The following is a 24,855-nucleotide window of genomic DNA, read 5'->3' on the forward strand; positions in this document are numbered from 1 at the left end:
GAAGCTAAAAAAAGCTTTAAAAAATGACAGTAGCTTTGCAGGGAGCAGGGAATCAGCGTTTTTCAGTGTAGCTTTTTTTTTTTCAATGGATAAAAAAACGCAAAAAAACGCTGGTGCCAGCGTTTATGAGCGTTTTGCATTTTTTCCCGCCAAAAAACGGCACTTTGAACGCAAATTTCGGGCATTCAGAAAAAGCCAATAAACTCCAAAAAAACGCCCAGGTGTGCATGGGCACATAGGCTAACATAGAGTTCAGTTTAAGGGCTTTAAAAAAAAAAAGCCAAAACGTCAATCAACTGCAGTTTATCAGCTTCAGTGTGCCCATGTCGAGTTGGCTTCGACACTCTCCGGGCCCCGGGTACTACTGGGTGGGGAGTGAAGGAAGATCACTCCACCAGGGAAGGCAAGAAGATAGGCAGGCGGCTGGCCGGGACTTGAGCCAAGGCAGAATGCGAGCGGAGCTGAATGGACATGCACCCGAAACTGAAGAAATATTCCCTCCGCTCCGACCAGCACATGATCATCAGAAAGGGGCACAGATAATGGAGAAAAAAAAAAACACCCGCCTAAGCTAGTAGAAGCGGCAAAGCGGGGGGGGGGGGGGGTGTAATTCAGATTTTTTTATTTTATTTTGCACTGACTGTCTTTGAAATTGCCCCAGCTCCTGTTCAAATCCAATCCGGGGACAGACTTGGTCCGGGGGGACAGTGTCCTCAATCCGGGGACTGTCCCCGGAAACCAGGGATGTCTGGTCACCCTATGCTACAGTGCGGTGGTCTAATTCTGGGACGCCGTCCTGTGATAGTGCCCTCTGCTGGGCACTGTCGGTGTGCTCTGTGATCGTGGTGTCCTCCGGACACGGCTGATCACAGATTGAGGTAAAGGGCCAGTGTTCTCCATAAAACCAGATTGATGAAAGACTGTTTGCTGTCTAATTTCCATATTCGCTTAGTTGCGGTTGGCACATGCTAAGGATGTTAGGTCTCTCGTCCCTGTTGGACCAAGTACGTTGCCCCTCACTGTTTGATTATTTCGGGTCCCCTCCCGCCCACAGTATGCTCCCTTTAGGGGTGGGCGGATGCTGGGTTGACCCCACAAGGTCCGAGGTTATACCACACACGATGTAGAGTTTGTTGCCCCTGCCCCCACCTATTAAAGGTTTACTGACCAGCTTAAATTAGGCTTCAAGCACATTTCTTTCCCTTATGTGATTCAGAATGCTGATACTTACTACTTTCTGTTATTGAATGTATTTTGCCTTGCATGTCATATTTCGTTGGATATGTTGTTCATGATGACACTCTGTAGTATGTAACCTACGCTGTATCTGTACTTGTTAAAACCTAATAAAATATTTTGAAAAAAAAAAAGGGCCAATCAGCTGATAATTACCACGCTGGGTCCAATTGCAGCTGATCACGGAGGTAAACAGATGCCAGTTATCGGCACTCCTTTCCTCGTGCTGACAGTGTGAGAAGGGGAGCCGATAACCGACTTCTCTAAAGGGGACATCTACACTAATAATCAGGGCACTGATTATCAGTATTCTGATTATCAGTGCAGTCCCACCAGTGCTGCAAACCTGTGCCCACAAGTGCTGCCAATCAGTGCCTACCAGTACTGCCAAGCAGTGCTGCCACTCAGTGTCTCCTTATCAGTGCCCATTAGTGCCGACCATCTGTGCCACCTGTGACGAGATCCTTTCTCGCCCAGTTCTGCTCTCCCGACACTCCTCTGCTTCTATTGGATCAGCTTGCAGATTGCAACGTCTGATGGTCCAGTCATCCAAGGTTCCGGGATCCGAATTACAGCTATGTGCCATTCGGACCCATTAAGAACAAACACCAGGCAGGCTGTATGTAAGTTCCAACAGGACTCTTTATTTTCAAGTACACAGCACACTTTTATACAGAATTTGGAACATCCCACCCCCAACAACCGCTTTCCTATTGGTCAATTGTAAAGTATGCAGTCTTCACTAAGGTCCTCCTTGACCATGCAAATGAGGACTTGAAATAGTCAACAGGGATTGGTCCAATAGCTTGGATAGAAAGACTTGTGTATTGAGGCAGAAGCCCCAGGGGGTAATCAATGTACACAATAACCAGGTCTACTTAATTACTACCTCTGAGAGGTTGCATTCCTTTTAGACAATAGAATGCTAATTCAATACAGCTGACAGGCTTCTGACCTTTAGAACAATACAAAGTCCCTTAGCGTAAACACATACATCTTCAAACATACATAATACATTCAATTAACCTTCAATCCCCAATTCTAGCCAGACGGACTGTCTCCGACACCCGCTCTTAACCTGCAGAACACAATAAAAGGTATTTCACAAGCTGGTTCCACTTAGCATTTCAAAAGCAGGTGTCCTTGAATTGAATGTCCCTCTCCTGTGTAACAGATGTCAAGTAGAAACACTTTAATATCTCAAGATCCATGACACCACCTATCTGTGCCCATCAGTCTTTTTTCGTTTATTTAGCAAAAATAAAAAACATGTGCACACCCAATGTGATCTGATTCCAATGCAGACCAAAAAAGGGTCCTGCGCCATTTTGGTGTGAATGCGATTTCTGCCTTACAAAGCACATGGCTAAATTTGCATTGCACAATCATCGCATGTAATCTACCAATCACATGGGATATCTGGGATCACATAAGTGTGAATCCAGCCTTAGTGGCCATAATATTCTGGCTTTAGGCCCCATTTAGAGCTTGCATATTGGGATTGAGAGTTCCTGCTTGCGATTTTGTAAGCGTGATTTACACGCATGTCTCCGTGTCACGCATAAGACGGCCCATTCACTTTAACTGTCGGTCCTATGTGCGTTTATCGCCCAAAAGAGGCTCCTGCTCTGTTTTGGGGCGATGTTTGATTTTTAAAGGCGCGTTTTGCTGCGATTCTGTCACAGAAGTTGGGGGAGGTGGCATTGAGAATAAATGCCCCCCCCCCCCCCCCATACTGCACAGCGCAGAACTGTGGCGATTGCAAATTGCCAAGGGTGATTTGGGCCTGAGGGTGCTGCTCCTGAGGCCCCATATGTGACTAGGCCTTCTCCTCAGTGACATAGAAATGACAGTAAAGTGAACTACAAGTCCCAGCCACCCCCCTCCAGGCTCAGCGGGGAGGCAGCCAGCCGTTGCCATGACACTTAGGAGGAGTCTACCACTGCGGCTCCAGCCTCCCGACTTCCCCCCACCGCCCGGAGGCCCTGGCCCAGCGCTGCCGGAAGTGTCGTAAAAAGCTGTGTGCCGGCGGCAGCGCTTTACGGCCGCGGGTGAGACGGGGCGAGTGTGCGGGGCCAAGGATGAGGGCGGCCCGTGCTGTGTGATTATAAGGAGCCCCGTTGGTCTCTCCTCAGGATGGCGGACGCACCGACTGGGCCTGGAGTGCTCTCCTATTACCCCGGGACCGGCATGACCCTGCCGGGGGATCAGAAGGAGGACTGCGGAGAGGAGGAAGAGGAAGGTCGGGAAGACACGCCGGCTGGAAACGACGTCTCCGAGGGCCCCAAGGGCCACCACCGCCGACATCACCCACCTCACCGCCAACTCAACGGCCTCATCGGGCCTGACCTCCGACACCTCAAGAGCCTGCAGAGCAAACTACCCCCCGACCCACGGACTGCCGCCCCCAATGGACTGGCCGAGGAGGCCCTACCCGCCCTGCTCTCCGCCTGTACCGTGCAAGACATCCGCTACGAGCGCTACGAGTCCGAGCTTCAAATGCCCGACATCATGAGGCTCATCACCCGGGACCTGTCCGAGCCCTACTCCATCTACACCTACCGCTACTTCATCCACAACTGGCCGCAGCTCTGCTTCCTGGTAAGTCGGGCCACTACAAGGCTCAGCATATCTCCTCACCAGGGCCTACTGTCACTGGGGGGAACTACAAGGCTCAGCATTCCTCCTGACCAGGCCTAATGTCACTGGGGGCACTACAAGGCTCAGCATTCCTCCTGACCAGGCCTAATGTCACTGGGGGCACTACAAGGCTCAGCATTCCTCCTGACCAGGGCCTCCTGTCACTGGGGGGCGCTACAAGGCTCAGCATTCCTCCTCACCAGGGCCTACTGTCACTGGGGGAACTACAAGGCTCAGCATTCCTCCTCACCAGGGCCTACTGTCACTGGGGGAACTACAAGGCTCAGCATTTCTCCTCACCAGGGCCTAATGTCACTGGGGGCACTACAAGGCTCAGCATTCCTCCTGACCAGGGCCTAATGTCACTGGGGGGCACTACAAGGCTCAGCATTCCTCCTCACCAGGGCCTACTGTCACTGGGGGAACTACAAGGCTCAGCATTCCTCCTGACCAGGGCCTACTATCACTCGGGGGAACTACAAGGCTCAGCATCCCTCCTCACCAGGGCCTACTGTAACTGGGGGGCACTACAAGGCTCAGCATTCCTCCTGACCAGGGCCTAATGTAACTGGGGGGCACTACAAGGCTCAGCATTCCTCCTGACCAGGCCTAATGTCACTGGGGGCACTACAAGGCTCAGCATTCCTCCTGACCAGGGCCTCCTGTCACTGGGGGGCGCTACAAGGCTCAGCATTCCTCCTCACCAGGGCCTAATGTCACTGGGGGCACTACAAGGCTCAGCATCCCTCCTCACCAGGGCCTAATGTCACTGGGGGGAACTACAAGGCTCAGCATTCCTCCTCACCAGGGCCTACTGTCACTGGGGGAACTACAAGGCTCAGCATTCCTCCTCTCCAGGGCCTACTGTCACTGGGGGGGAACTACAAGGCTCAGCATTCCTCCTCTCCAGGGCCTACTGTCACTGGGGGGGAACTACAAGGCTCAGCATCCCTCCTCACCAGGGCCTAATGTCACTGGGGGGAACTACAAGGCTCAGCATTCCTCCTCACCAGGGCCTACTGTCACTGGGGGAACTACAAGGCTCAGCATTCCTCCCCACCAGGGCCTAATGTCACTGGGGGCACTACAAGGCTCAGCATTCCTCCTCACCAGGGCCTACTGTCACTGGGGGGGGGGGCACTACAAGGCTCAGCATTCCTCCTCACCAGGGCCTACTGTCACTGGGGGGGGGCACTACAAGGCTCAGCATTCCTCCTCACCAGGGCCTACTGTCACTGGGGGTACTACAATGCTCGGCATTCCTCCTCACCAGGGCCTAATGTCACTGGGGGGGCACTACAAGGTTCAACATTCCTCCTCTCCAGGGCCTACTGTCACTGGGGGGGGGGCACTACAAGGCTCGGCATTCCTCCTCACCAGGGCCTAATGTCACTGGGGGGGCACTACAAGGCTCAACATTCCTCCTCTCCAGGGCCTACTGTCACTGGGGGCACTACAAGGCTAAGCATTCCTCCTGACCAGGGCCTACTGTCACTGAGGGCACTGCAAGGTTCAACATTCCCCCTCACCAGGGCCTACTGTCACTGGGGGCACTACAAGGCTCAGCATGCCTACTGTAACAGGGGCACTACAGGTCCCAGCATTCCTCCTCACCAGGGCCAACTGTAACTGGGGGCACTACAAGGCTCAGCATGCCTACTGTAACTGGGGGCACTACAGGTCCCAGCATTCCTCAATAGGGCCTGCTGTAACTGGGGGAACTATAGGTCCCAGCATTCTTCCTCACCAGGGCCTACTATACTACAGCTGGGGGCAGTACAAGGCTCAGCATCTCCCCCCCCCCCCCCCTGTCCTTCCTAGGGTCTACTACACTACAAGTGGGGGAATACAGGTCCCAACATTCCCCCCTCCTCTCACCAGGGTCTGCTACTCTGCACCTGGGGGCACTACAAGGCCTAGGGCCTGCTACACTGCACCTGGGGGCACTACAAGGCATAGGGTCTGCTACACTACCACTTCTGGCACTTCAAGGCCCAGCCTTTCCCTTCCGTCCTCACCAGGGCCTGCTACACTGCACCTGTGAGGGGGGGGGGACTACAGGTCCCAGCAGTCCTCATCCTCTCACCAGGGCCTGCTACACTACAGCTGGAAGCACTACAAGGCCCAGCCTTCCCCCTCTATCCTCTCAACAGTACCTGCCACACTGCAACTGGGGGACTACAGGTCCCAGCATTCCTCATCCTCTCACCAGTGCCTGCCACACTGCAACTGGGGGACTACAGGTCCCAGCATTCCTCATCCTTTCACCAGAGCCTGCTACTTTGCAAATGGGGTACTACAGGTCCCAGCATTTCTCTTCTTTCCTCACCAAGGCCTGCTGTATACTACAACTGTGGGGACTATGAGGCTCAGCCTTTCCTATGTCCTAATCAGCACCTGCTACATTGCTACTATGGGCACTACAGGTCCCAGCATTGCTTTTTCCTGACCAGGGTCTACTACACTACAGAATCCCCTGTCTCTGCACTCCCCCTTGTACTAACTAGGGTCTACTATACTACAGCTAGAGGCAGTACAAGGCCCAACGTTCCTCTTCTGTCCTCACCAGGGCCTGCTACATGCACCTGGGGGGGACTACAGGTCCCAGCAGTCCTCATCCTCTCCTCAGGGCCTGTTACCCTACACCTGGGGGACTACAGGTCCCAGCCTTCATCCTCTGTCCTCACCAGGCCCTGCTACACTACAACTGTGGGACTACAGGTCCCAGCATTCCTTATCCTCTCACCAGGCCCTGCTGCACTACAACTGTGGGACTACAGGTCCCAGCATTCTATTTCTGTCCTCACCAGGGCCTGCTACGACTAAGGGTAATCAAGTTGTGGCTGGTGTGTGAGGTGCTGATTGAATAAAGTAGCTGCCCCTTTAAGAAAGAACTTAATTTCTTGAATAAACAAAAGTAAAGGTGTTGGCGCTGGAAATGATCATACGTGAAATATTTAACATATGTGACTCATGTGCAAATCACAAACTTACAGTCCAAAGTGACAATCCCAACACCATAAAAAATCTTCTGGTTTGATGTCTGGAAATGAGTTCTCATGCGGGAGATGGCGAGTCACCAAAGATGTTTGACCACTTCTTAAAGCAGGTTAAATGCGCTTTTATTGGATGGACCAGATAAATCCGGGGTAAACATCTCTCCATTGTGGGACCCCCTCCGATATAGGCCGAGGATGTGGGAACGGACTTCACCAGGGACACGAAGAGCTCTTAGGCCCCTTTCACACGGACGGATAGAATGGTGCTCTTAGCTGCGGATTTTACCGCAGCTAGAAGCACACAATGCTTTCCTATGACATCATTCACACACTACGGTTTTGTGCGGATAGAAAAAATAGAGCTGGATGCGTCCAGCTGCGGAATTCCGCAGCTATCGGCACATAACCGCAGGTAACTGTGTCAGCTGCGTTTGGTATGAATCTTGAGAGGGAACACCACGCCAAATTTCAAATAAAAAAACCGGCATGGGTTCCCCCTACAGGAGCATTACCAGGCCCTTGGGTCTGCTATGAATTTTAAGGAGAACCCCCATACACCAGAAAAACGGCATGGGGTTCACCCCAAAATCCATACCAGACCCGTATCCCGAGATGCAGCCCGGTCAGGAAAGGGGTGGGGGCGAGCAAGCGCCCCCCCCTTAACCGTGCCAGGCCGCATGCCCTCAACATGGGGGGGTAGGTGCTTTGGGGCAGGGGGGCACGCTGTGGCCCCCCACCCCAAAGCACCTGTCCCCATGTTGAGGACAGGGCCTCTTCCCGACAACCCTGGTGTTGGTTGTCGGGTCTGCGGGAGAGGAGCTTATCGGAATCCGGGAGCCTCCTTTATTAAGGGGGCCCCCAGATGCCGGCCCCCCACCCAAGGTGAATGAGTATGGGGTACTTCACCCCAATACTACAGCTAAACTAACTTGGTAATCTGTAATAAAGCGTTTTTAAATCTGTATGCAGGTTCAAGCCCCTGGGATATAGGCACTGGAGCCTATATATCCACTGAGTCTCTATATGGGAGACCCCTTTGGTCATGTCCAGACCCCTCCAATGGGGACGAACTTTGTCTATTTCCCAAAATCTAAGTAAAGAGGGCTCTTTATTATGTACTAATCTAAAGTGATTGGAGACGCTATGCCTATGTCGGAGGGGGTCCCACAGTGGAGAGATGTGTTGATCAGGCTTTATCTGGTCCATTCAATAAAAGTGCTTTTTGATCTACCGTAAAAAGTACCTTTGGTGAGTTGCCATCTAGCTCATGAGCACTCGTGGTGAAGCTTTTATTTCAGAACACAACAAACCACAAGAGATTCTCGCTTTATTTATTTTCTACGACTAAGGGGACTGAGGCCTAGCAGTCCTCATCCTCTCACCAGGACCTGCTACACTACAAGTCCCAGCATTCTACCTCTGACCACACCTTCTCTGTCCTAATCAGGGCTAATTACACTGAACCTAGATGGGACTACAAGGCCCAGCTTGCTACACTGCAACTTGGGGCACTACAAGGCCCAGAATTCCCTCTGTCCTAATCAGGGCCTGCTACACCACAGCTGGGGATTTGGGAAGGGGGGGGGGGGGGAGATATGACCATAGGTCCCCCATTAAGGACAAGATCTCATAATCTTCCTAACCAGGGCTCATATCATCCACTTCTGGTAAGTGCTATCACTGGTGGGCTACAGCATTCTTCCGTCCTAACCAGGGCCTACTACTTCACAACTCTGCTTCCTGGAAATTCCTATTATTGGGTGGACAACAGGTTCCAGCAGTACTCTGTCCCTGCTTCCTGGTAAGTACTGTCCCTATAATACAGGGGACTGCAAGTCCCAGCATTTATCTCTCCTAATCAGGGCCTACTACACCACAACTGGCAGCAGCATGTCTTCCTAGTTAGTTCTGTCACTGTACACTGCTAGGGGATGCATAGCTTGGCATGAGCCCTGGTTCACACCAGTGCGATTTGACGGTTCAAAGTCGCATGACACGTTGCACCCTGGGGCAATGGAACTCTTTGAATCTCTGCAACTCTAATAAAGGTTCCTGCATTATTTCTGTGTGATTTCAGTGCTACTTCCATTGGCTTCTGCTGAATGAGGTCACACAGATTTCAGGAAGCCACACATGAAACTGCACTGGTGTGAACCAGGGCTTACTCTTGCCTAGCCATGCTTTGACACCCATTGTTACTGCTTTCTTTACTGACCACAACTTTGCTTCCTAGTAAGTCCTGTCATTGTGTTTAGTCGGGAATTACGAATCTCAGCGTTGCTGTATGCTGCTAGGGGAATTGGGAATCTTGACATTCTTGTTGCTTAGCCAAGTTTACTACCCTTATATCTATAGATGCTTCTTCCACTACAGTTGTGTTTTATATGGTCTTGCATTGAGTCTATGTTGCTCAGTGCACATTAAGACCTCATCAGACGTGATAAGTAAATGGGTAATTGGTTAAGTGCTAGTATCTGATACTCCCATCTACTACGGGTAGCAGCCCTGCTTCCTGCTAAGTAGTTGTAAACCCTTTAAACCATGTTAAGCTACAGGTAAGCCTATGTTCTAAACCTGCTCGGCTTAGGAGATATCCTCTGTCCCCTGCATTGGCACATGCGCACTGGGGCAAACTGAAGCAATGACACATATGTGCCGTTACCGGCGCCTCCCATGTGCATGCGCAGAAGTGCCGTCATCGTGGCTCCGGCCAATCACTGCGCCGCAGTCGCGATACCCGGAAGTAACCCCTGCTGGGAGAGGTGCCGCCGGGGGAGGGACGAGGACTGCTGCGGAGTCTTTGATGTAATTCATAATGTGCTAGTATGCTATGCGTACTAGCTCATTATGCCTTTTGTCTTGCAGGGTTTTTTTTTTTTTTTGAGGGTTTACAACCACTTTATTGTACCTTGCTGCCAGTGAACTACAAGTACCAGCATATGCTGTCAGCTAGCCAAGGCCAGTGCACTTGAGGTCATGAACTGATGGCCTCACATCCTTTTTTAGTTTTTTTTTTTTTTTTTTTTTTTTGTATAGCTCAGAATTCATGGCTCCATCAATTATGGTAAGTCATTCAAAGCTTCAAAACGGCCCCAGACAATCACACCACCACCACCATGTCTGACTGTTGGTATTATGATCTTGTTATGAAATGCTGTATTCGTTTTTATGCCAGGTGTAACGAATGCAGTTGCACACCTTCCAAAAAAATATTGTCTCATCAGTCCACAGAATATTTGCTGTGGCTTTGGCATTGGAACTCTCCCATGGATGCTTTTTTTTTTTTTTTTTTTTTTTTTTTTTTTTTTTTTTTTTTTTTTGCCCAGTCTTTCTTATTGTTGAATCATGAACACTGAGAACTGCAGTTCTTTAGCTCTTCTGAGTTCTTTTCTTTTATGACCTCTTTGGATGATGAGTCGTCATGCTCCTTGGAGTAATTTTTGTAGGCCGACCACTCTCTGGGAAGGTTCATTACTGTTCCAAGTTATCTCCATTTGTGGATAATGTCTCTCCCCGTAGTTCACTGGAGTTCCAGCCTTAGAAGTGGCTTTGAAACCCTTCCTAGACCGATACATGTACATTACTTTGTTGTTATCTGTTCTTGAATTATTATTTTTTAGATTGTGGCATGTGTGGTTTTATGTGATTTGTTAGTGTGCTTGACGTTGTCAGACCGCTTCTATTTATGTGATTTCTTGATTCAACAGGTCTGGCAGTAATTGGGTCTGGGTGTGGCAAGTGAAATTTAACAAATTGTGGTTAATCGCAGTTCATTCATGATTCAGCATGGAGTGGGTGATTACTTTTCATTAAGAGCCCTTTCACACTGGAAACTCCTATAGCGGTGCGTTAAAATAGCGGTAAAATACTGCATTTTTACAGCGTTTTCAATGGAGAGGCGTTTTTGGAGCGGTTTTTTTTCAGCGCTCAAAAGCTGCTCCAAAGATGCTGCTTGCAGGACTTTTCTCAACGCTCCTCCAGCGCAAGCCTCGGTGTGAAAGGGTCCATTGAGATGCATGGGGAGCATTTTGTGAGCGTTTTAATAGCGCTATTTTTACCGCAAAAACGCGGTAAAAACGCACCAGTGTGAAAGGGCTCTAAGGGGCAGGCAGGTTTAACAGCTTTTTTTTCGCAGTTTAATTATTTTATTAAAAAGGATCTTGGATTTACTTGGGTTGTCTTTGTGTAATATTAAATTTACGGTAGTTCTGAATAATTTAAGTGTGAGAAATATATGCAAAAAAAACAGGAAGGGGGCAAATACTTTTTCACACAACTGTATATACATTTTTAATCCTAAACTGGCTGCTGCACTTGTGCCTGATAAGTCATAGGATGGCAATGTATGGCAGCTGCATGTCTTGTAGTTTGCAGTGTGTGCCATCCCTGTACAGATGTCATTCCTGGGTGGCAACTACTTCTACAAGTTTGTTTTTTAGTTTGGTGATTTTAAGTGGAACTGTATTGTGTCTATGAAGGGTAATACAATCTTTCACTTTATTAGTGTCCCTACAACTTCTACCTGCTTTGCCTTAGTTGCTTTCCCATCTACTGTCGACACCTCTTACAGTGTTGGCTCCATCGGGTGAGGACATCGTGGGCGCCCTGGACAGGTAAGTGTCCTAATGTTAAGTCGGCAGCTGCTTTTTTGGCGGCACTCCACTTTAACACCTTCATTTCCATCCTCCCACTGTGTATGACCTGTACATTTAATGTATGTAGTTGTAGTGCACCATCGCTGAACTCAAAGTTCTAACACCTCTCCAATTCAGCATTTATGTTAATTTCCCCCAAAAATTGTGGTAAAAATCATCACCTTGGATGTCCACTTTCCAAAAAATGGGTAGTTTTGGGAGTTTTCATAATGTCTTGACATTTTTTATTTTTATGTAGTTTAACCACTTCACGCCAAGCATATTGAAATATGCGACCTCTCGTACAGCCAGGCCTTGGCTCCGAGCAGCCGCATATTTGCATGCAATACCGCCAACAATTCTTTGCCAAGAGTGACTGGCTGCTCGGCACAGTGACTGGCCGCTCACAGAAAGTTCCATATCTGCGATCCAGAATTTTACGACTGACAGCCGATCACAGCCGTTATGTGGCCATAAGCCCTACCCCACCTCCCAGCATAGCAAACCCCTTAAAGGGCTGAAAACAAGGCATGTTCTCCCTCTTCCCCTTCCTTCTTTCGCTTAAGCCTAGTACACTCGATCTGAATATTGTGCAAAAAAAAAATCACTTTTGACGCGATTGTACGATAATGCAATAGTTTTGTACTCTGCTTTTGTCTGATATTAAAGGGACAAATGCGATACCAGACCGCACAATTTGTTTAATCAGTACAGTTTTCGTCCGAAAATACAAATGGCATCCCTTCTGAATTTTTATTCTGTCGTATGAGCATTTTCATACATTAGTAGCTTATTCGTTTTCGATATGGAGACGGGCATACAAAAAAATAAAATTTGTCCGATAGTCTCATTATGTGTACTGGGCTTTAAATGTTCTGGTAACCTTCCTTTTATATAGTAAGGGCCGATTCACATGTGGTACTCTGTGGTGCAATTTCTGCCTATTCAATTTGAATGGGCTAAAAATGCACCGCACCAAAGTAGTGTATAATGCGCTACTTTTATACCGTTTGTACCATGCAACGGGATTGCATGGTACAAAAATACTACTGCACAATCTGCTGCTTGCAAATGATCTGTTTGCGACCTGTGTTTTGGGGTGTTAGATTTGTATTGACACCTTCTGCAGATTACAAACGAAGTTCATCTTGCATGCAATGTGATTCGCACTGTGCCATTTATGCGTTTTGCATGAAAAGTTGTTAAATATAACCCATAGAGATCGATCTGTCTAAATAAAAAAAAAAAGTATAAAATATATATATATATATATAATTTTATACTTTTTTTTTTACGTGCAAGTACTCAGTTGGTTAAAGATGTACATTTAAAAAGTAGATCATGCCTTTAACTGGTCAGCGTGGCGTAGTGATTAGGCATGTTTATAGTTCTCTTGTTCTGGGGAGTTGGCAATACAATTATGAACTGCTGATACTTTTATGACACATATGACAAGTGCCTGCATGTAATGTTTGACCCAAACTAAATTAGGTTACCAGTGTTTTGTAAATGTTAGGTTGTAAATGTTAGGTTGTGAATAGGCTGTCCAAGCTCCACCAGGCTGTACATAGCTCATTTGCATTAGGGGAAGGGGGGGGGCATCTTAGTTTTACTGTGTAAAGCCATACAACCTTCATCTATTTGCCAGGAGGCCTTGTTCACGTTATCTCTGTAGTACACACGTTTAGGGCTTGTTTTTACACTATAATTTGCTTTGTGTTTTTATTTGTATTTGCAGTATATTCTGGTACATGCAAAAAACATTCAGCATGGTGTATGGCAAGGCCAAAACTACCTTCCAAGCATTTGAAATGCCAGGAAGAGGCATGTCGTCACTTTTTCAAATCCCTGGTATCCTAGAAATCTTTGGGGGTGACTCCTTTTTTTATTTTTTTCTCTCTGCACTTTAGCATTAATGACTAATTCCTTCTGTTCTAATTGGCCATCTGCTAATGGTTTCTGTTGCAATAAATTGGTTAACAGATTTCAAATGCAGCAGCCTTGAATAGCTGGCATTTCACAAATTGACACTTATTCATACAAATGGCCATCAGGGGCCTGTCTGTGATGGAGTACTACATTTTTCTGCATATCCATGCAATCGTTTGGTTTCTTAAAATATTTAAGGGATTCATTTAGCTAGATTTTATTTATTTTTTTCCCCCTTCATCATTCGCTTAAAGCTGCTTTTTTGATTTTTGGAAACCTGCAAAAACTGGTAATCTAGCTATTTTACAGAAGTATAGCCAACGCTTTTTTGGCTAAACCTCACCTATGTATCACATGAGTGCAGTTCATTCTGCACTCCCGAGACTCGTCGGCTCACAGTAGGCTGAAGTCCGCTGGTCCAGGCTCTGAAAAGATCCTGATCATATAGTTTCAAATCTACTAGTGTTCCCCGTTTTTAGAATGGATTGACAACAATGTTCCTGAAAGCATGGAGTTGGTGCTGGGGGTTTTATGTTCCAAAGCCTGGCATTATTTGCAAACTGTCATGTATAGACCTTGAAATGTTTTCTGTGAAATTAGAATGGTGCATGCACTTCTGTATTTGTATCTAAGGGTAGGACTTGCATTGTACACTATATACTTGTGCTCCTCCTTATCTCACCTGCTGGTTCAGGTTTCATTTGTAAGCATGGCTTCTTGGTTTGCTGGGTCATATGTGCTTCCTACTGGGACTACAGACTGATGCCTCTACGCTGCTTGCACCGACCATTTGAGCATATTGGACACACTTGCTTCAGTCTCTGATTGTAAGCAGCTTGCGGGACAACTCGTAGGGGGTGGTGGCTAGATTTTTATGGGCCATGCAGTCCTGAAGGAAAGGGAATTATGAACATAGATGCGAATAGAAGTTTTCAAAAGCCACGCATATGGACTGCATCTGTAATCGCTTTAATAAGTGTTTTCTGGATTTATTTGATAAAACCTAAACCTGTAGTAGAACTGTTTGTTTCTCTACTGTACTTGAACAACTCTGAAACCTAAATGTTTGCAATGTTTGTTTTTCAGGCCATGGTTGAAGATGAGTGTGTAGGTGCCATCGTCTGCAAGCTGGATATGCACAAAAAGATGTTTCGCCGAGGTTATATAGCCATGTTAGCAGTGGATTCAAAGTACAGAAGAAAGGGCATTGGTAGGTAAATTGTATTGGATTATCCTATAATGTGCTAGTATTCATCAAATGCTAGCACAGACTTTCCTAAAAACTGGATCCCTCAAACGGTGCCCTGTCACCGCTGACAGGGATTGCATCTTCACCCAGACTTCCTTCCGGGTTCAGACTCCTGACGTTTGAATAGCTGAGCCACAATGACATCACTCACTGCAGCACAGCTCTCTCAATGGACATGGCATGCTGTCCATTGAGGCTGCATTCACACCTGAGCGTAGCGATTTTTGTGGCGTTTTTTGCCACGATTTTGGACAGGTCTAGGGTCACCAATGTTAAAAGCAGAAAAATGCCAAATCTGCCTAAAAAAAATAAAAAAAAAAGTCCCAGAACTTGTTTGACCTTCAGGCGTTTTGGAACTTCTGGCTTCAGGTGTTTTGTAGTGGAGATGTGAACCATCTCCATAGAGAATAATAGATTTTTTTTCCCCTCCAGCGTTTTGTAGCTTCAAGCTACAAAACGCTCATGTGTGAATGAGGTCTTAGAGTGCAGTGCACATGCGCTGGTGACATCAGTGGCTGCTACACATGTAAATATCTCCTAATTAATGTATGTTTAGGAAATATCCACTGTACCTACAGGTAAGCCTTATTATAGGCTTACCTGTAGGTTCAAGATAAGCGGACTAATCACTTGAAATGTGTCTGGCCGGCTGCACACATTACTGGCTTCTTTGCCGTGGGGCTGCATATATTCGTATCTTCCTGTGCGCGCCTGGCAGAGACCGGGCTTTCGCAAGCAATTGGAAAGCGAGACTGTTGGTTCCAGGTCACCTGATCACTGTGATGGCCAATCAAAGGCTATCACAGTTATTAGTCACTGTGAGCCTGCCCCCATGTTTACTTCCTCTTCTGAATGAAGAAAATATACATGGCATCTTCCTCTTGCAGGAGAGGAAATGTAAAAAAAACAGTTTGTATAAAGAAGAAAAAATAACAAGACAAAGGGTTAATGCAATGTTTACATTGTAATGTTTTCTTCACTAAGCTTTCTAAATGGGGTAAAGCAGTGTTCACTTTTATTACCCAACCACATGTAAAGGCAACCGGATATTTTGTAGTGCAAAGTAGAAGTACACTTTACAAAGTCAACTTGCTGTATTCCTTTATTAAATTAACTGACAGACTGAGACTCAACACTGCACTAACATTCCCTGCATCTCCATTGATCCAGGTCCCAGTACTTATTGGCAGAGATTTGTGTATGCATAGCCAAACGTTTTTCCTAGTTTTAATTGAGGAACGGTTAGAACTGCTTTCAGGTGTTTTAATTGCGGTTTGTTTCTCTGCTGGGGAAAAAATTAATCCTTTTTGTTGTGGTGCTAGTTATCACAGAAAAAAATACTGGGAAACAAGTTGGGGGGAAATTTTCTGTTGGGGGATACCAATTCTCATCGCTTCCCAAGATTGCAATTCCCCTCATTTTGTTAGGATTTCCTCACTTAGAATGCTTTCACACTAAAGCCCTGTACACCGGAAGGAAAACTGCCATAAGAGCATTTGGCCGGGAAAACCGGCCGCGTGTATGCTCCATCACCGTTTTTTTCCCGACAGGAAAACTGCAGAAAAAAATTTGAGAACCTGCTCTCCTATTTTCCCATCGGGATTCCCGGTGGACTTTTTTCCGCCGTGAAAACCGGCCGTGTGTATGCTTTTCCGAGGGCAAAAAAAACACGCATGCTCAGATTTAAGTATGAGACAGGAGCGCTCTTTCTGGTAAAACTAGCGTTCGTAATGGAGATCCCATTCGTCACGCTGTAACGGACTGAAAAGCGCAAATTGTCTCTCACCAAACTTTTACTAACGCAAAAGCAGCCCAAAGGGTGGCGCCATTGGAATGGAAGTTCCCCTTTTTATAGTGCCATTGTACGTCACCGCACTTTGGAACGGTGGTATTTTGGATGAGTCTGTATGCAAGGCAAGCTTGGCACGAATCCTGCCAGGAAAACCAGTCGTGTGTGCAGTTTATTGGCGTTTTGGCCTTTTTTTTTTTTTTTTTTTTTTTTTTTTTATATTTCAAGCGTATATTTTTTTTAATTTTTTTAGATTATGGCTTGCAGCTAGTGAAAAAACAAAATTCAGTATAGAAAATTTGAATATTACATAAGACCAAAAAAGTAAAACAAATGTTGGCTTACTGAAAAGTATGTCCATGTATAGTATGCGCTATACCAATCCTTGGTCGGGGCTCCTTTTTGCATGATTTGCTGCATCAATGCAGTGTGGCATGGAGGCGATCATCCTGTGGCACTGCTGTGGTGTTATGGAAGCCCAGGTTGCCTTCAGCTTGTCTGCATTGTTGGGTCTGGTGTCTCATCTTCCTCTTGACCATACCCCACAGTTTCTCTATGGGGTTTAGCTCAGGCTTGTTTGCTGGCCAATCGAGCACAGTGATGCCATGATCGTTAAACCAGGTATTGGACCTCATACAACTTGGATTCTGTGGCTCTCCACTCTTCCTCCAGACTCTGGGACCTTGCTTTCCAAATGAAATGCAACATTTTCCAGTCGGTGATGATTTGGTGAACCATCTTATCTGATTGTGTTGGTCCACTGTGTTTTTTATCAAGTCCAAAGTCGGCAAAGCCCTCTAGTAGGAAATTCTAGAGCACTATGCTTCCCTCTGCCGACCAGTTTTATGGAGATGCTGATTTCATTTTCCGGCAGGACTTGGCACATGCCCACACTGAAAAATATACCAATACCTGGTTTAATTATCATGGTTTCGCTGTGCTTGATTGGCCAGCAAACTCACCTGACCTAAATCCCATAGAGCATCTGTGCGGTATTGTCAAGAGGAAGATGACACCAGACCCAACGATGCAGATGAACTGAAGGCCACCATCAAGGCAACCTTCCATAACACCTCAGCAGTGCCACAGGCTGATCACCTCCATGCCATGCCGCATCTCATTGTTCACTTGCTGAACTGGCATTTTGCTTGTATATGGCTGATGGGTGTTCATCAGCCATTTGGTAAAGCAAAGATGGAAAAACAAGCTTCTATCAGTGTTATCTGTCATTGATCCACTGACAGTTGGCAGCAGCATGGTAGAAACCTCTAGTGTTTTGTGAAGCCGCCTGATGTATAAAATCAACTTTTGACTTCATAGTCAATATTAACTACATTTTTTTTCCTTTTCATTATTTCAGGTACAAATTTGGTTAAGAAAGCTATTTATGCCATGGTTGAAGGGGATTGCGATGAGGTAAGACCCATCTCTGACTAGTTTTGGTTTTAGATTGACTGTTATTGTTACTAAATATTTGTGAATTGAGTGGTTGGACCAGTGGAGGGGCTCTTCTGTCAGCTTTAGGGGGATACATTTTAACTCCTGGGGTCGGCAACCTGTTGACAAGGGACGGTCCTAGCAACAAGTCACCAGCTTACTTTTTTGGAAAGTTAAGTGTGGGTAATGTAAAGTGGGGCAGAGGGCCAGAAGAAACTACTGTGGGAAGGGGTGACGTGAAGGGGGGCGCAGAGGAACGATGGGTGGTGGTGGTAAGATCCAAATCCTCAGTCACTTGCAGTTGAGGCTTCAGAATATGACTGAGATCTGTCCTCAGAGAAAGGACTGTCTTTCACCAAAGCCCCCCCCCCCAAAAGGGTCTTAAAAAATATTGTAAACATTTAATAAAAAAAAATTGTGAAAATTGATAAAAAAAAAGATATTTAAAATACTGACTGACACTATCCACTGCCCTATTGACACTGTCCTCTTTTTTTTTTTTAAGATGGGCTGTTTTTTTAAAAGTGACATTTGTTTCTAAGTTTTCCTTACTATTTATTTAGGCCTTGCTAGTTAATTTCCTGGGGGTCACGGAACCCCAGTGATCTATGATCTTTCATGTTGTTCAAGTAGATGTATTAACAACTTCAAGACTGTATGTGTGTGCGTACAACATTTTCCACTGCCTTTTTTGTAAGGTGTTTTCTTTGCAAGTGGGGGGAAAAAAAAAAAATGTAAGGGTCTATATAATTTTTTAATCGTGGGTGTATTTTAAATGATAGTGACAAAATATCAACCAAAAAAACACACAATACAAATGGAGTTGCAGTTCAGTGAGTAAAAAGTACTTGCTCCCCTATCAACCAACAATAATTCTGGCTACAGTATGTGCTACACAGACGAGTCCTGTCAATTTTAAGAAGGTGCTCCTAACGGCTCGTTATGTGTACAAGACACCTGTCCACAGAATATTTCTTCTATTTAAACTTCACCATCATGGGCAAGACCAAATAGCTGCACAAAGCTGGAACGTGCTACAAGACCATCGGCAAGAAGCTTGGTGAGAAGGCGACAACTGTTGGAGCGATTTTTCGCAAATGGAGGAAATGCAAAATGACCATCAATTGCCCTCGGTCTGGAGCTCCATGCAAGATTTCACCTCACGGGGTAAGGGTGATCATGACAAAAGTGAGGGATCAGCCCTGAACTATACGGAAGGAGCTTGTGAATGATCTCAAGGCAGTTGGGACCACAGTCGCCAAACAAACCATTGGTAACATAATACACTCCCATGGACTGAAATCCTGCAGCGCCCGCAGTGTCCCTCTCAAGAAGGCACATCTGAAGTTTGCCAATGAACATCTAAATGAATCGGAAAAGGATTGGGAGAAAGTGCTGTGGTCAGATGAGACCAAAATTTAGCTCTTTGGCATTAACTCGACTGTTTTGGAGGAAGAAAATGCTGACTGACCCCAAGACCACCATCCCTGCAGTCAAGCACGGAGGTGGCAACATTGTGCTTTGGGGCAGCTTCTCTGCTAAAGTGCAGACCTACTTTGCTGCATTGAGGGGCTAATGGACCGGACCATGTATTCTAAAATCTTGTATGAGAAACGTCTTCCCTCAGCCAGAACACTGAAGATGTGTTGTGGATGAGTCTTCTAGCATGACGATGATCAAGAAGTGCATTAAGGTCATGGAGTGGCCTAGCCAGTCTCCAGACCTTAAAATCCCTGATGAGAGGTGTGCAAACCTGGTAACCAACTACAAGACACAGCTTGCCTTTGTGCTTGCCAACAAGGGTTTCTCCACCAAGTAATAAGTCATGTTTTGCTTGGGAATCAAATGCTTATTTTACTCGCTGACCTGCAACTCCATTTATAACACTTTTTTTTTTTTTTTTTGTTCTGAATTTTTGGTTGATCTTCTGTCTAATTTTAAAATACACTTGTGATAAAAAAAATTATAGAACCTTAATTTAAGTGGGTAAACTTACAAAATCTGCAGGGAATAAAATAATTTTTGTGTGTGTAGATTTTTATATCTGCAGATTTGACAGTTTTTGAAAGGCATTGGCCCATTATCAAAATTGGGCCGATATTTAACACTGACCACCCGTTCCTCCTCCCTTCTCCACACTCAGAGCGGTGCTTGATGCTTTCCAGAGCCGCTGAGTGTGAAACTGACCATGTAACAGAGCGAGAGATGAGCTGTCAAAATTGAGCTTTGTCGGGGATGAGCAGGACCCAGCGGCTATCGAACACCAGCTGATGGGATCTGGGTGGGCCGCTACATGTATGTGGCCTTGCCCCCTTTAGTAATTGGTGGGTGTGTAAATTGCCATTTTATTCCCTAGGGTCTCTGCTAAAAAAAAATAGTATGTTTTGGGGTTTAGAAGTAATTCTCTAGCTGAGAATACTGTACTGACACTGTAAATGTGCCAGGGAAAAAAAACTGGTCTTCAAGTGGTTAAAGGGCAGTCAGGCACTCACTCTTTCACAACCTAATGGAGGATTTGTTTCCAACTCTACCCGGTGCATCGCTGCTTTTGGCTGTGACCTGCCAGTTTTAGTGCGATTCCTCCCCCCCGTGATGAGGGACTGAAAATGGCATTGCTGCTTTTACTTTAAAGACCTGTAACCTGTAGAAGGATTTGGTGATGGTGGGCAGCATTGACTGAAGAAGGAAATTGGGGAAACTGTGAGGATGATGCACTGATGGGGTATTGGCAGCCAATTGGTCATTGCCTGTGTACATGGTACCAGTTTGAACGGGTTTTGCAACCTCATAGACTTCCCATAGGAATGCAACGTAAAACACAGGCTTTTTTACATAGATTCTGACTAACACCAGCTAATAACAGCCAAGCCTCATCCTGCCTTTTTTCCAAAAGCCAAAGCATATCACGGCAGCATGGGCTCAGTACTTTTGGACAACATGGTGCTGTCCAGAAGGAAGGTCTACCCACTGGCCAGTAGAGAAGCGGGTGGTCCCGTAACCTCAGTGGGCTGGCCAGAAGACTACAGGAAAAATGTAAGTGTAATGGAAGGTTAGCTGAGCTGGGCCTTTGTAGGCTTTAGAGCTGCATGTTCTCGGCACAGAGTAAAGTCAAAATTGTTTTAGTGGGCAATGTCTTAAATGTTGGATATATATATATTTCACTTTCTTTTTCAAGCGTGTTCTGATTGCCTGCTTTCTTATTTTAAAACAGGTTGTCCTGGAAACAGAAATAACAAACAAATCTGCTTTGAAACTTTATGAAAATCTTGGTTTTGTGCGGGATAAACGCCTATTCAGATACTATTTAAATGGAGTTGATGCACTGCGTCTTAAACTGTGGCTACGTTGAGACCGAAGCATCGAGGAACAAATCCCCAGCCGTCACTCATTCAGGACCTTACTTTCATGCAGCTGTCCTGTCAATAACCTGTTTTGCGTGTCGCACATATTTGTTGCACTAAGGCATGGCGCATGTCCTGAATTCAAGCCGAACCTTTCGATTAAACGACAAGAAGAACTTTAATTTGGTGCCAGTTGCTAGCCAAGACATATTCATTCATTTGCAAATCTACTGACTGTGTTATATTAAAACAAAATGAACATTTTATCAGAGAACCTATGTGAGAACTGTAATCTTAAGGTCTTGTGGGGGAGGGGGGAAGACATTTACAGCAGCCATTATAAGAAGTGATATATATAATTGCTAATGTTGCATACAAACCTTGCCATAGTTTTCTGAGATAAGTGTTGGAAAAAAGAACATTTTTGGTTTTTATTTTTTTCAATTTTTCCATTCTTTAAATCTTGGTACCTCAAATAATTGGAGAAAAAAAACATTCTAAATGTGTTTAAAATAAGGGGTGTTAAGTCTGACAGTGACTAAGGGAAAAAAAATAAGCAAAAAAGTGTTTCCTTCCCCCCCTCCGGTAAAATGCATCCTTACCATGATGTAATCCTTCTTTGCGTCCTCAAAGGAAATCCAAATTTTGCTTTTATTGAAAATTCCGGAAGTAAATTTATTTCAAATTTATATTTTTGAAGAGAATTTTTTTCCTTTTTTTGACTTTACATTATTATTTTTTTTTTTTTTTGCATTGAAAAAGTGTAAGCTATATTGGTAATCTGATCACTAGCTGCTAAAAAGGAAACCTTATTAAATCTATGCTGGTTCCAAATGCACTTTTTTCTTTAGGAGCGAGGGATTTTTAAAGAAAATATTGTAAATTGGTATGATTTTATTTAAAATTAAAGCTCTACTATATTTCTCTTTTTTAAATAATTCCCCCCTTTTTTTTTTTGTTTTTGTATCCTGTTCCAAAATAATTTAAAGCCTCGAAGATACTTGATCTAGGAAATAAATTAAAGATTATAATGCAGCTAAACACATTTAATTTTTCAAGGTTGGAAATCTTTACTGGTAAAGGGTTTCTAGTCATATTGTGCATGAACAATTTTTGGGGAAATAATGTTTAATCCTCTCTTGATGGGAATCTGTTAAAGTTAAAACTTTTTTTTTTTTTTTCTATTTTTTTTTTTTCTTTACGTGATTTAGGCTTTAAAGCATCTTTTGCTCGACTCAATTTCTGTATACAGGCAGGAGGGTTGGCCACAACTGGTATATGTCACATACGTTGGATAATGGTGGCTTTAGATCGCCTAATCACAAAGGTCCTATGCTTTGACTGATTTATCTTTTTTTTTTTTTTTTTAAAGTCAGTTTTGTAGTATTTGTACATATAGATCCTCCTGTGGCAAAAAAAAATAACTTTATGGAATTCCTTCCAGTCTTTAGATAATTGTTACATTGGCCTTACTGCTGTATTACAATTTTTCTATTTTTTTTTTCTATTGTATAAAATGTGAAAATTTCCCAATACAAGTTTGTAATATTTATTTTTGTGTTCAACTTAAATCTTCGTAGAATTATTCCCATTCCTTTATTTTTTTTTTTCCCTCATTGCAATAACTGGCAAGTAAATATCTGTTTTTAATAGGGGCTTATTTGGTTATGAGAAATAACTCCTTTTATATCGGCCCACAAAATTATGCACATGAGCAAATTGGCATTTTCATTCTCAAACCTCTGGGGCTTTTTTCTATGGTGTGCTACATTCTGAGGGTTCCAGGATGTATTTGGCTTTTACCGTTTTGAAAGAAAAATAAAGATTTTTTTTTTTTTTTTCTTTTTTTTTGGCTTGTGTGTCCAGCTTTGGTTGACTTGTCTACAACAAAGTTTGTTCTGTATGTTGGTGTCTTGAATAAATCATGGAATACAATCATTTCACACCTTGCTGACGGAGTACAATCACTTGGGATGTTCGCTTTACAAGTTTGCTTTTTGCTTTTTTTTTTTTTTTTTTTTTCTTCAGACATGCTGTTTTATAATTTAAACAAAAAAAATCCTTTCTGTGCCAGTTTTTAAAACTGAACTGGCCACAGTTTAATGCAGTTGTGGGTGTTATACATTCTTTAAAGTGGAATAGGAATCAAATGGGCATTGGGAGGTGGCCCCCACCTCCCTATATAATGTACATTAATGCCAGGAAAGAAAGATGGGATTTTATGGTGCTTAACCACTTCAGCCCCGGACCATTTTGCTGGTCAATGACCGGGCCGCTTTTTGCGATTCGGCACTGCGTTGCTTTAACTGACAATTGCGCGGTCTGCAACGTGGTTCCCAAACAAAATTGGCTTATAATATGAATGAATAAATATCCCCCAAATATATTTAAAACTTTTTTTTTTCCCTCCAGTTTAGGCCGATACGTATTCTTCTACATATTTTTCGTAAAAAAAATTGCAATAAGCGTTTGGTTTGCACAAAAGTTACAGCGTCTACAAAATATGGGATAGTATTATGGCTTTTTTTTTTTTTATCGTTACTGCGACCTTATGGCAGACACTTCGGACACATTTTTGGGACCATTGGCATTTTTAAAGCGATCAGTGCTATAAAAATGCATTGATTACTGTAAAAATGTCACTGGTAGGGAAAGGGTTAACACTAGTGGGCGAGGAAGGGGTTAATTATGTTCCCTAGGTGTGTTCTAACTTAAGGGGGTGGACTGACTAGGGGAAATGACAGATCGTCTGTTCATACAATGGATGAACAGCAATCAATCATTTCTCCCCCTGATAGGACTGGGAGCTGTGCGTGTTTACACACACAGCTCCCAGTTCTCGCTCTGTAACGAGCGGGCATGCGTGTCAGCAGCAGGGGGGCGCGCTCGCCCCTATTGTCTGAAATGCGGCATGACGTAATATTACTTTGTTTCGCACAGCCGAGTCGACCTGCCTGCCGTAAAACTGCAGCTAGTGGTTAACATCTCGGGACAAGAAAAATATAATTGAAAGTCTTGGTTTACAAAAGATAAAGGCATTTCATTAACCAGTTGCCGACCGGCTACGCAAAATCACATAATTTTGCATTTCACCCACTAGGGGCGCGATCACCGCCGGGCACCCGCGATCGCGCATTACAGAGCGAGAACCGGGAGCTGTGTGTGTGTAAACGCACGGCTCCCGGTCCTTTCAGGGGAGAAATTGCTGATTGTATGAACAGCGATCTGTCATTTCCCCCTAGTCAGTCCCACCCCCCCCCCTTCCGTTAGAACACACCTAGGGAACATAATTAACCCCTTCCTCGCCCCCTAGTGTTAACCCCCTTCCCTGCCAGTGACATTTTTACAATAATCAATGCATTTTTTTTATAGCATTGATCACTATAAAAATGCAAATGGTCCCAAAAATGTGTCAAGTGTCCGCCATAAGGTCGCAGTACCGATAAAAATCATTGATCGCCGCCATTACTAGTAAAAAAAAAAGTATTAATAAAAATGCCATAAAACTATCCCCTATTTTGTAGACGCCATAACTTTTTTGCGCAAACCAATCAAACGCTTATTGCTATATATATATATATATATATATATATATATATAT

General features: G+C 44.8%; 1 protein-coding gene across 1 annotated transcript; it reads left to right on the forward strand.

The window, feature by feature from the left end:
* The first annotated feature begins 3,207 nt into the window (after positions 1 to 3,207).
* Positions 3,208 to 23,197, forward strand: NAA30 (N-alpha-acetyltransferase 30, NatC catalytic subunit). Its single transcript, XM_040333648.1, has 4 exons — positions 3,208 to 3,837; positions 14,525 to 14,648; positions 17,837 to 17,892; positions 21,125 to 23,197. The coding sequence occupies exons 1-4, from the start codon at positions 3,373 to 3,375 to the stop codon at positions 21,260 to 21,262; spliced, it is 783 nt and encodes a 260-aa protein (XP_040189582.1). The 5' UTR covers positions 3,208 to 3,372; the 3' UTR covers positions 21,263 to 23,197.
* Positions 23,198 to 24,855: the final 1,658 nt, after the last annotated feature.

The sequence above is a fragment of the Rana temporaria genome, chromosome 13, assembly GCF_905171775.1.
Source record: "Rana temporaria chromosome 13, aRanTem1.1, whole genome shotgun sequence".
Classification (NCBI taxonomy): Eukaryota; Metazoa; Chordata; class Amphibia; order Anura; family Ranidae; genus Rana; species Rana temporaria.

Excerpts from the sequence above, each read along its gene's own strand:
- NAA30 (XM_040333648.1), top strand. The coding sequence starts at position 3,373 with ATGGCGGACGCACCGACTGGGCCTGGAGTGCTCTCCTATTACCCCGGG. Across the intron at positions 14,649-17,836 it reads GTACAGAAGAAAGGGCATTG|GTACAAATTTGGTTAAGAAA; the intron begins GTAGGTAAATTG and ends TCATTATTTCAG. Across the intron at positions 17,893-21,124 it reads TTGAAGGGGATTGCGATGAG|GTTGTCCTGGAAACAGAAAT; the intron begins GTAAGACCCATC and ends ATTTTAAAACAG.